This window comes from Cryptotermes secundus, unplaced genomic scaffold (assembly GCF_002891405.2).
Source record: "Cryptotermes secundus unplaced genomic scaffold, Csec_1.0 scaffold602, whole genome shotgun sequence".
NCBI classification, from domain to species: Eukaryota; Metazoa; Arthropoda; class Insecta; order Blattodea; family Kalotermitidae; genus Cryptotermes; species Cryptotermes secundus.
The window spans coordinates 352,666-365,602 of record NW_019739219.1 but is presented as its reverse complement, the minus strand read 5'-3'; the positions used below and the strand labels follow the sequence as shown (position 1 = coordinate 365,602).

The 12,937-nt window shown below is 43.9% G+C and overlaps 1 protein-coding gene across 4 annotated transcripts in view; it reads left to right on the top strand.

The window, feature by feature from the left end:
• LOC111871744 overlaps window positions 1-12,937 on the top strand; it is a 141,893-nt gene that overhangs the window by 86,505 nt on the left and 42,451 nt on the right. Inside the window, exon 1 of one of the 4 annotated variants that reach the window (XM_023865046.2) lies at window positions 5,619-5,729. The exons of the other annotated variants lie outside the window; for them this stretch is intronic. Coding sequence (XP_023720814.1) covers window positions 5,688-5,729 — 42 coding nt within the window. The 5' untranslated portion in view covers window positions 5,619-5,687. Of the gene's footprint in view, window positions 1-5,618; window positions 5,730-12,937 lie in introns of those variants that run through there. 4 annotated transcript variants of the gene reach the window in all.

Here is a 12,937-nt window from a genome sequence, read left to right as displayed (position 1 = left end):
CTGTCAATCTTCATTCCACCAGTTGCTCCACAATCACCCTCACCTATCATCTGGGGCTGGTACAAAAGGGCAGAAGTGGCCGCAGTACAAGGGACTTAGTCCCACCCCACTTGCAATAAAAAAAAAAAGCTCGCCCAGTGTAAATTCCGTTCTCGTGCGTTTGTTAACCCGATAACTAACTTTCGGGATCCTGAAAATTACTGAATTTCCTGGCTGGATGAAGAACTGTCATCATTTAAAAAAAGACCTGTATCATGTTGTTACATTACGCAATTGTTCTCCATGTGTTCGGTTAATCTTCCTTTTAAAAAACACTTTTTTGTAAATAACGACACATTCACAGTTGTTGCAACGTTGTTGGGTGATCATTCTGTTAGATAAAGCTAAGACACGATTGTGGAATTTCTCACGAAACACTTGCCTTTGGCTTACAGGGTTTGTTGAAACGTTGCACCACGGTCAGCCATGCAATAAAACTGGTCGATAAGGGTGGGAGATATTGATTTTCGTTGGTCAACAAACCATTCCGTCATCGTGAAATGTTCAGCAAAGTTCCCATAGTTGCCAAGTCGCATTCTAGGGGATAATTAACTCGTGCTTCTTGTTAAATATACGGTTCGTGATTTGTAACGCGAACTCGGTCACGCGGTAACATTCTAGGCTTGACCTCAAGAAATAGCCAGGTAAAACCTCGGCTTAGTTGCCGACTATTCTGACTGAGGATTTTGATGTCATGCTCAGTTCCTTCTGACATATGGAATTACTTTTATCCAGAATCTTGCCTACTAGCTATTTGGGAATGTTTTTCAGTTCAAAGATTTTTTTATTGCTAGTGGGGTGGGACTAAGTCCCTTGTACTGCGGCCACTTCTGGTCTATTGTACCAGCCCTAGATAATAGGTGAGGGTGATTGTGGAGCAATTGGTGGAATGAAGATTGGCAGGGGAAACCGAAGTACTCGGAGAAAACCTGCCTCAGAGCCACCTTTTCCACCACAAATCCCACTTGACCAGACTCCGAGATCGAACCCGGGCTGCCGCTGTGGGAAGCCAGCGACTAAGCGCTTGAGCTATGCGTGGCCCTAGTTCAAAGATTACTTACTGTGTTCAGAGGTGAAGCTGTATAGTGTGATAGCTAGGTTCCTTCGGAATGCCACAACTCAGAAAACCACAATCTGAACTTCTACGGCCCTGAAATCATGAAAGCTTTATGTATATTCACTATTTTAGTTAGCAAGACCTTAAATTGGAATCTCACATTTAAAAAGGCAAAGCTATCCCTGTAACAGGCCGTGGAGACCCATACTGTTGTGAGACGTCGAAGTTCCCACATTTTCTCTAGATAGTCGACTCACGGATGGCTGTGAGTTTGTCAGCCTTACGCGCCGGCCGCCCTTTACCCGCAGGAAGATTTATGGTACTCATTTCTGTCAGTCTGTCGACACCAGGGCCATAGTGTGGCTGGAAGGATTAGGCCAATTGAAAAATCCAGTGTCATTGGGAATGGAAACCGCGACCTTTTGGTTTGTAGCATGGTGCCTGAACCAACTGCGCTACAGCAAGGGGACNTGTCGACACCAGGGCCATAGTGCGGCTGGAAGGATTAGGCCAATTGAAAAATCCAGTGACATTGGGAATCGAAACCGCGACCTTTTGGTTTGTAGCATGGTGCCTGAACCAACTGCGCTACAGCAAGGGGACGGTGATACTGAAATTAAGTTATAGAAGTGGAAATAAGACGTGAACTAAATTCATGTTGCTCAGTTGGCGTTTCACGAATTGATAAAAGTACAGGTTCCAAAAAAAGGAATATTTGAGATCATGTGTAAGTACTGGAGGGTGTAACGGAAACAGAGGACCCGAAGTGCGGTGTACGGAGGAGTTGAGGCAGTGCTCCACTCGTCAAGAGATTATTTTCAGCTTCACGTTTCGGTCATTTTAACCTACGTGAATGAATCTGCATCTGNATGGGTGTGAAACATGGTCTATTGCTTTGAGGGAAGAACATGAATGAGAGTGTTTAAAAACAAAGACAGTTTTTTTTGATCTAAGAAGAGTGAAGTAAGTGGAATGACTTAAGACATCCAAGAACAGGAAATGCATGATTTATACGGGTCAGTTAATATTTTAGGGTAGTGACATGTGCGTGACTGCACTGGACTGGACACATGAATAAGATTGGGCACGAGAAATGCCTACAGAATTCTGGCAGGGAAGCGTTTTGGAAAACATTCACTTGGAAGACCTAGAAATAGGTGTGGGGATACATTGTGTTGGACCTCAGGCAGAATCATTTGGATACAAAGAAATAGTTCAAGGTGGTGGGCATTTATATTATGGCTAAGTCTATATAATTTTTTGGTTGTGCTCTCAGAGTATTAATTCAATCGTTAAATGTATCAGAAACTTTCTGACGAGTTTAGAAACGAATCAGTGAAACCTTTCATGTTTGACTACGGGCTGTTGTGTCGCAGTCGGACGATTGGCTGAAGTCTGGATGTCCGGGATTCCCGACAGCACAGCATACGTCTCTGACTCCTTACTTACCTCGCATCCGCCGGATATCAGGGTCTTCCCCAAATCTAAAACACACAGATCACCTCCATTCAGTTCTAAGATTTAGGTCCCTACTGTTTCACGATCATGCCCCCAATACGCCTTTATGGTTTGGTGGTGAGGCCTACGGTCCCGGGGGAAATTTTAGCGTTCCTCTAAAACGTATCCAGTAAACTATTAAATTTCTTAATCACGCTTTACAGCAGTTATTTCTTTCTGACCTGACCTTAGGATGGCCTCATATTCCGTCAACGATACAATTTGAAGGATTATGGGAGGGAGCGGGGGTACATTGTAATCGGTGAAACTTGTGGTGCTTTACGTGGTGTCATGGAAGCTATATAGGTATATTATTAAAATGAATTTTGGAAATATTGGATGAGGTGGTATAAAATACGAGTAGGTAAGGTATCCCTGTAACAGGCCGTGAAGGCCCATAGGGTTGTGAGACGTTGAGGCTCCCACATTATCTAGACAATCAGCTCAAATATGGCGGTAAGGTTGTCAGCCTTACGCGCCAGCCGCGCTTTACTCCCCAGAAAGTTATTTAATTAATTCCTGGTACTCTCTTCTGTTAGAGGCTGAGTCGACCCCAGGGCCACAGTGCGGTAGGAAGGAATACGTCAATTGAAAAAATCCATTGACCTCGTCGCGACTTGAACCCGCGACCTTCCGGCTTGTAGCATAGTGCCTCAACCAACTACGCCACCGCGTGCCTCCGATATATAGGTATATACATTCTTATCTTGCTTATTTAATGACGCTCTCAGTATCAAGGTTGTATAACGTCAGTGGTGTGCTTAATGAATATGGAGCAGTTAAAGGAATGAAAATTGGCAAGGGAAACCGAAGTAATTGGAGGAAATCCGCTTCACTGCCGCTTTGTGCAACGTAAATCCCATATGACCTGACCTTGGAATCGAAACCGGTCCGCCGCGGTGGGAAGTCCGTTGGATACGAGACTGTAGGCATGGACGTCTTTCCTGAATTATCATGATTTCGTCATGAGCAAATAAGGGCCCGCCTTTGCTGTATGTCACATACTTCGCCCCTCCCTCCTACTTTGACCCCATCTTCTCCTCTGAGAGGTTCTATCAAAATGGGAAGCCTCTCAAATGTCTCGCTGTACGTCACGGTATAACAATGTTATTGTCAGTTGATTCACCAGTGACTCTACAGCTCTTGACTGGGCCGTGGCCTCTTCTTCAGTTTCGTAATCTTTTTACGCTGTCGGTAGGACTCCTTGGATGGAGGATCAGCCCGTCGCAAGGCCGCTACCTACACAGAACAACACAAACACTGAATAAACCACATACAGACATCTATGCCCTGAGTGGGATTCGAACTCATGATCCCAGCGTTGGAGCGAGCGAAGACAGTTCATGCCTTAGACCGCGCGGCTTATCATTGCCAGTGCCGGAGAAAATTCTCAACGCCCTTACCAGAAACAGCCAGAATAGCTCAGTCGGTATAGCGACTGGCTACGGGATGGACTACCGAGTGGTCACAGTTATATTCCAGATGGGGTCAAGAATGTTCTCTTGTCCACGTCATTCATACCGGCTCTGGGGGCACCAACCTCCTATCCAATGGGTACCGGGGTTAAAGCGGCCAGGAGAGTGAAGCTGACAACTTTGTTTTAATTCGCTTCGTGGAAGGTGGAGTCCAACTGGGTCCACTCGGCACGGCGGCCACTGATTGGCCTATTGTAGCCTGCCCCAGGTGATTAGGATGATGGAGAATTTGGTGGAATGAAGATTGGTAGGGGAAACCGAAGTACTCGGAGAAAATGCTCCCCAGGGCCACTTTGTCCACCACAAATCCCACTTGACCAGATCCGGGATCGAACCCGGGCAGCCACGGTGGGAAGCCAGCGACTAACCGCATGACTTATGGCGCGGCCTTGCTGACCACTCACCTTCAGCTGGTGCCGAGGTCAAGAAAATGTGGTTCTGTACATCCACTCCCCCATACGTCTTCATGGCGCAGTGCTTAATTAGTTAAGCACAGTGACAACTTTACCTCTTATCCTTACCAGAAATCGAATCCCGGTCCTGCAGTCCACAGCGCTTCATTCTAGTGACTGATTAGTCTTAACTTCGTAATCCACCTTCAGATACAAGCATATGCCAAAACTAATGCGGTCTGTTGGATTTCGTGTTCTTATGGTAGCCTTTATGACGAATAGTATCTTCTGCGATATGACGTCAGGTAGCCTGAAATAATATTATCGACGTTTCGGAGGAACGTACTTATTCCATCTTCAGTAGCTCTACTTGTTGGTTACATCTTAATAGTTACTTGACTTAATCTTGGACACTGAAGATGGAGGCGTTACGTTCCTCCGAAACGTTTTAGGTTCTACCAGAGTGTATAGGCTTTTAGTTTCTCACAGCAGTGGTTATGAAGAGTCATATATAACGCCGTGTATTCCGTTGAAAGTCTAACAGGAAGGATATATTCCTCCGAAACGTCGGTCGACTTTCATCTCTACTACAAGACTATATGGCTTCACATTTCATATGCTAATGCTTCTCATAATCCAGTGTGAATTGCTTTTTTTTTTTTTAAATACTCGTATAGATTAATTGCCCGCGTCATTACATTTGAAGCCATAGAAACAGGGGGGGTCTGTCAAGGGGTACATCCGCTTTGGGGTATCCTGAGGCTATTCTGGATGTCTTTCCTAATGCTCTCACTTTCACAAGGTCAGTGACCCATAGTTTATAAAGATAAATTATGAGAAGACAATTATTACAACATTATTAAGCAAATACTATTTTAATAAAAAGTATTTAGCCTAATGGAACGTCAGACCACTGCAACTATTGATCGCTTGCAGCTTTCAGATCCTGGAGAAAACTTGAAAGTTCGTGGCAAAGATCGGGTACTCGTCGTTTCTTTACTTTTCAATGTTATCAAGACAGAAACTGAGACTCTGTTTCGTTACCGAAATTGTTCTCCTCTCACCAGAAGGAAATCATCTGTTAGCGGCGCTGGAGGGGGGGATGTGTGAGTATAGGTACGTCAGAAGCAATTCCTCGGCAGTTCGCGGTCAGCGGGCGACCGGTTCGGTAGAAGAGAGGACGTTAGTTGCGTGTGATCACAGTGTGTACCTTTTTCACGCTGTATAATGGCCACGGGCTGTAGGGCACTGCTCTTCGTCGGTCTTCTGGTAAGTGAATCTAAAGTTTGCCGCCGGGAGTAAGGTACAGTGATGGAAGTGTTCTTTTCTGATCATGAAAATAACAAAACAAAATTAATAATTAGTTCTGGGAAGAACTAATCGCCGAATTTCTTTGATACGACACGAACCGTATAGAAAATGACGGCTTAAACATTTCTTCATTGCAGCGGGAGCGTCTTTACCGAGTTGTTACCTAGCAACAGTAAGGGGACACTCCGACAGTTCCATTATTGCGTACTTTCGCTGCATCGGGAACGTGTTTAGCGAGCCGTTGCCTAGCAACGATAGGAAGGGTACACATGCAGACACGCAGACTGATAAGGAAGGGATTTATGAAGTACAACGTTGAGATCGATTGGTACAGGCATTCAAAAGTTAATAAAGGAGGATTGAAAGACACAGACAGCATGAAGATCACATAAGCCTACTTTAAGAAAGTATGTTAAAATGATAAATACCTAATTCCACTTCAATATTATTAAGTTTTTTGCCCGTTTGATTAATGATATCCAGTCGTATTTCATTTGAGGGTGAAGGAGTGTAACATTTTGATATGGGTGTTCTGGTTTGGGTATACATACCTATTCCTGGAAATGTAAGTTTTTACTCTTCTACTCTGAAGATGGAAGCAAAATATTGTTCCGAAACGATGAGAACATAATAGTGTACTCAGCGTCATATCTCAGAAGATACTGATCTTATTCTTAGAAGTTCATTCACTTCTTTACGGCTGTTTACAAGTATCACAGATCGTCTGACACCTTGAGAATTCGGCGACCAAATAATTTCAGACGTTGTTCTTCTTGAATGTGGTAAGAAAATGCATTAAATATTTAGTGAAATGTGCCGTTCTAGAACCGTAGCCGAAACCTAACGCAATAAAACTGAACTGTTATTGTCACTACAGAGCAAACACGACGTATCTCCACTTCTCACTGTATTCGAAAGAGCGGAATTTGCGGAACTCACAGCAGTGACTGTGAAGATGACTGTACTGTGATTGCGCTATCGGTCACAGTGACCGCGCGGTCTAAGGCATGAATCGCCATCGCCCGCTGGAACACTGGGATCGTGGGTTCGAATCCCACTCGCCGTATTCATGTCTTTGTGCGTTTGTTCTGTGTGTAGGTAACGGCTTTGCGGCGAGCTGATCGCCCGTCCAAGGAGTCCTACCGATAAGGATATTGTTGGAAGGGCTGTAGAGCCATGGTTGTGGTAACATGCGTGGGTTTCTTTATGTTGACTTCAGTTTCTGAACAGTATAGCGCCCCATGCAGGGATGACAGACAGTGATGAATTTGAAAGGATTAAGAGGGAAAGAATTGAGACTTAGTCTATGTTCCACCTCGGAATTTGACTGAAGGAACTGAGGAAAATCACAAACAAATTAAGCTAGTATATCTGGCATACCGGCAGAAATTCGAACTGAGAACTTCACGAATAAAAGTCTAGAAAGCTGCTGCTAGACCATCTTGATCGGTTGATGCCGTGTAGCCTTGTAATTTCTGACATTTTGGAGCAACTGTTTCTTCAGGATAGAAGAATGAACGTTTCTTTTTTCCGAGGCGTCGGCAAGCGTGTACCAAAATAAACCGTGTCACAGCCGGAAAACAATAACGGATTTTAGCCACGCGTTTATGGAATTTGTGATATAGCTCTTGCATCAGCCGTGCCATAATTCACGCCGTTAGGCGCCTGCTTCCCACCGCGGCGGCCCGAGTTCGAGCCCCGGTCAGGTCATATGGGATTTGTGGTGGTCACAGTGACAGTGGGGCAGGTTTTCTCCGAATACTTCGATTTCCCCTACCAATTTTAATTCCACCTACTGCTCCACACTCGTCGTCATCTATCATCCGGGGCTGGTACAAATGACTAGTTAGTAGCCGTTGTACTACGTGGACTGTCTCAACCCCCCCACTCCCCAAAAAAAATCTAAACGCAAAACCAGCTTTTGAATCGCTTACCTTGACAGTGTTGGTGTTAAGTGCGTTACGTCACATTGTGTCACAGCGAGTAACGGCAGGTAACACTGCGGCGAAGTGACAGGTCAAGGGCTTGCACAGAAACGTGTTGCTCTGAACACATAGGCCTGTGAGATCTAAAAGTTTTGTGACGATGGTACATTGCTACAAGTGTTATGTTTCTGGACATTATCCATCATCGTCTTGTCTATTTTTAAATTGTGTTTTAAAAAGAAACAGGACGGTTTTTAAAGTGTTTTAAAAAGAAACAGGTCGGTTTAACAGAGTGTTTTAAAAAGAAACAGGACGTTTTTTAAAAAGTGTTTTAAAAAGAAACAGGACGGTTTTTAAAGTGTTTTAAAAAGAAACAGGTCGGTTTAACAGAGTGTTTTAAAAAGAAACAGGACGTTTTTTAAAAAGTGTTTTAAAAAGAAACAGGACGGTTTAACAGAGTGTTTTAAAAACAAACAGGACGTTTTTTAAAAAGTGTTTTAAAAAGAAACAGGGCGGTTTTTAAAAAGTGTTTTAAAAAGAAACAGGGCGGTTTTTAAAGTGTTTTAAAAAGAAACTGGACGTTTTTTAAAAAGCGATTTAAAAAGAAACAAGACGCTTTTTTTAAAAATAGACAAGACGATGGATAATGTCCAAAAACATAATATTTGTACTAATGTACCATCGTCACAAATTTTTACTTCTTATTTAGAATTGTTTATGTTGCTTTTGGTGGCGAATGAAACATGTATTGAGGCGCAAGTGATAACGTGTTTACCCTTCTTTCTTCTCTATAAAAATGTCAGAGATTTTGTCAAAAGGTTTGAACTGGGGTTCTTGACCCACTTGCATGGTGATAAATGTTTTAATACCTTCTGCACGTTGAATCGATACTCTGCAATCTGAGCTGCTGGAATCGTAGTTAAATGAACTACATACCCATCTTTTCATGGCGTTCAAAACTAACTGTAAATTGTCGATCTGAGGTTCTCACAGTGGTCACTAGGAATAACAGAATCCCCTGGGACATGACTCAGTGTTGTCGGTAGAAAATCGCAGTTTCGCGCTGCTTGTTTCATCATCATCATCATCATCAGTAATCTATCAAGACGACAGGTCCACAGTCTCTTCCAAAACAATTCCTCCACTTAATGTGATCTAGAACTTTCTCCTTCAAATGACAGTATCCTCTTCTGTCCCCAAGGTCATCCAGCATCTTCTTACGTCGTCTTCCTCGTCTTCTTGTCACTTCTATCCGCCCCTCTATCTTTCCTTCAATATTTTTATTGCTAGTGGGGTGGGACTAAGTCCCTTGTACTGCGGCCACTTCTGGCCTATTGTACCAGCCCCAGATGATAGGTGAGGGTGATTGTGGAGCAATTGGTGGAATGAAGATTGGCAGGGGAAACCGAAGTACTCGGAGAAAACCTGCCCCAGCGCCACTTTGTCCACCACAAATCCCACTTGACCAGACCCGGGATCGAACCCGGGCCGCCGCGGTAGGAAGCCAGCGACCGCTTGAGCTATTGCGCGGTCCTGATTGTCGTTATATTTTTAGCGTATCTTCCACTGCAGACATAGAGGCAACATGTTCCTCCCAAACTTCGGTGAAATTTTAAAACTTTATATATACATTACACACACATATACAGGGTTAGCCTAAAAGAAATAGACACTTCGAAAGTTTTACAGAAAGAAGAGTTTTAATAGCATGGCCGAGATACTTACATGGTTTGAAAAGTACGCCCTGAAGTTTACATGGGTACACCTTTTTACGGGATACAGCACAAAAAACGTGCACTTTAGGTGAATCCCTCACACGCTCTACTACAGCTCTCGGGTTTTCAGTTCCCCATACACGGACGTTGTGTCTGTTCACCGTACCGCTAATATGGAACGTTGATTCGTCACCGAAAACTGGCCGGTTAAAGAAATCGTTACTTTCTTCACTCCGTTGCTGCATGTCCGTACAGAATGAGTGACGGAGGGTTTTGTCGTTTTCTGTGAGGTTCGGTAGTAATTGCAGCCGGTAAGGGAACATTCATAAACGTTTCCCACGCAGCCTTTTGTGGAACTTGAAGTTCTAAACTTGCGCGTGTTGAGCTGCGCGTGTAAGTTTCACGGACACGAGTCATTTAAACTCTTATTTCTTTTAGGCTAACCCTCTATATGTATAGGGACATATTTGCTCAAAGGAGGAACTGTGGATCCAGAGAAACAACCATTGCTAGTGAACGGCTCAGAAACAACATTCGTTTCTAGGCAACAATCGTAAACAAACAGTACCAGCAGCAATAGTCTATCAGCAATACTGCTAGTATTATTGAAAACGGGGTTTTCTATAATAGTCCATGCCGAAGGGTTATAAGGAGGACAACTGGAGCATTTGGGAGGGATCCGCCGTTCAGTGCACGGAGGCAGAGGAATGACCATTGTTAGAAGCTGTTAGCAGGAAACTACTAATGCAGACACTGTGTGCCGGAAAAGACTTAGCGCGTCGCTAGTGGTTTGTTAAGTGTATGAAAATTAGCGATGGCACTATAATCAAGTGGAGTTACGGGTTGTGTGTTAAAGTGGTCAGTAAGCCCAATATCCAGTCCAAAACACGTCGAGAGGCGCTCGTACACGTGACGGTATTTATGTAAGCGACGGGAAATTGTTCAGAAATGCTACGTGCAAGATAAATATATAACCTCGTGCCCATTCACGCATTTATTTGATTAATTATTTGTTTTTTAAAAAGTATGAAGGTGGCTAATCTCTGCGTTTTATTTTCATTAAGCGTAAGCCATGGACATATTAAATTGTATTTATTTTCATAGGACAACTCGTCCTTATATTCGAAAGCACAGATCCCATTTTGTCAACTGTTTTCATTTCTCTGTATTGTGGAAAAATCAGGGTATATAATATGAGGCGGGTTATGACCTCGTACACGTATTATCTAAATGTGCGCCTTTGGCCGCGCCATAGCTCAAGCGGTTAGTCGCTGGCTTCCCACCGCGGCGTCTCGGGTTCGATCCCGCGTCTGGTCAAGTGGGATTTGTGGTGGACAAAGTGGCGCTGGGGCAGGTTTTCTACGAGTACTTCGGTTTCCCCTGCCAATCTTCGTTCCACCAAAATCTCCATCATAATAATCACCCGGGGCAAGCTACAGTAGGCCAATCACTGGCCGCTGTGCCGAGTGGACCCAGCTGGACTCCACCCCCCCACTAAGCTAATTAAAAAAAATGTGTACCTTACATTTTTCTTACATCATAGTAATTTTCACGTACTTAACACAGGTGGCAGCTCTGTATTCAAAACTGCCATCTGAAGGATAAATATGTAACTTAATTCCATGCTTTAACAGAGGAAGGAGGGAACAAGATAAAGGTACAAAAGTATTGAAAGAAATTAAAAAAAGGGGGATTGAAGAATAAATATACGACATATTTTTGTTCCCCCTCTGAACTTCTAGTAGACAACAAGGTATCTCATCTCGGAATGCAGTACTTACCACAGTAGCGTCTTGAGACCTTAGAGCTCACATTCAAAGCTTTCTATGCGAAAATAAGAATATAAGAGGATAATTATAAAAGGGATCTTACAGAAATATGAAGAGCCGGATAGCTACGGGCTGGGCGTCCGGGGTTCGATCGCCGACGGGGAAAGATTTTTAACTTTTCCACAGCGTCCGGACCGAATCTGGGGTCCACTCAGCCTCCTGTAGAATTGATACCGTGGGCTCCTTCTCTGTTGGTAAAGCGGCCGGGACGTGATGCTGACCACTCACGTCCATCTAATACCAAGGTCAAGAATGGTGGAGCTGTAGTTGTATTCTCCATACGTCTTCATGGCGTGATGCTTAATGACTTAAGGACAGAGACCACTTTAGCACACGAAATTGGTCTGGGTCCATCAGGCTCTGTCGCATCTCTAGGACCCGCCGCACCAGTGCATGCTGCATGCCTAAGCTGGACCCCCAGCTCCAGCAACCTTGTCAAGTGCGCATAGCGACTGCAGCTAATTGCAGTGCGCTGTTTGCTCGTCTGCCGTTTAACGTAATATCAGCACGTGTATATATGATTATGCTGATTGATGTGCATGTTATGTAACGTTGTTAGACTGTCTGCCATGCTGCACCGGTGAGATCAGAGATCGGTACTTGTCTACCAGTCCACATGGCGTCACAACGCGGAGAGTAACGCAGGTCTCACGTAGAACTGCATCAGAACAGTGTGTAAGGAACTGCGTTGATTTTCTTTATTTCTTCTTTCCTTCTTACTGCCTTTCTGTTTTTCGTTTTCTCTTTGTTACACCCTTACTTCCTTCCTATTTTTATCATCTTTTTTACTCCATTATTTGTCTTTTTTCGGTTTCTCTTCTTTCATTTTTCCTCTAACTTTTCCTCCTTGTACTCTTTCTTCCTTCATGTCTCTTTTCTGTCTCCCTGCCTTTTATTTCTCCCTCACTGTTTGTTTCTCTTTCTTTCCTTTCCGCATTCTCTCTTTTCATTCCTTTTCTCTTTCTTTTTAGTTTACTCTTTTGCTTTTCTTCTTTGTCTTATTTTTTCTTTCAACCATCCTTTCTACCTCTGTACCTGTCTCGCTGCTTTCTTTTTATTTCCTCTGTTCCTTTTTTCTTTCCTTGTCTCTGTATTTTTTCCTTTCAGCTTCCCTTCCTCTCTCCCTCCGACCCTTCCTCATTCCTCCTCTGTTCTTCGCTATGTCCTTTACATCTCTGTTTTCAGGACGAGTGGTTCTGTCGTCACCGGTCTCTACTGGCCTTCTCATTGTTGCTATGTAAGGCAGGTAGGAGCAGAAGACTCCATCCGAAATACGTAGTGTCTGAGTAAAGGTTCGGCCACACAGAGCTCTACGTACGCGACGCACGCTACGTACGCTATGTTCCTTATGTTAGCTGCGTCGCAGAGTGTACGCAGCGTACACAGCGTACGTTGCGAACATAGCGTAGAGCTCTGTGTGGCCGACCCTTAAAAGAATGGTGTATCATTTCTGCGGCGTTACAAGCTTCTACAACACAGATCGGAATATTGGTGCTATCGCAGCTGAGTCACTGGCAGGGCAGAGATATGTTTGCTTGATTCTTAAGGCAAGACTTCTCTCACTTTCACAAGTAGCTGTATTTGAGAACACAAATACCTACACTTAAGTTACCGTGCTTTCCAAATTGTGACAGTGTTGCCAAATGTTCAGTGGTGAACCTTTCATAATGCGAACAGAAAGTGTTAGTTCAGTGTTG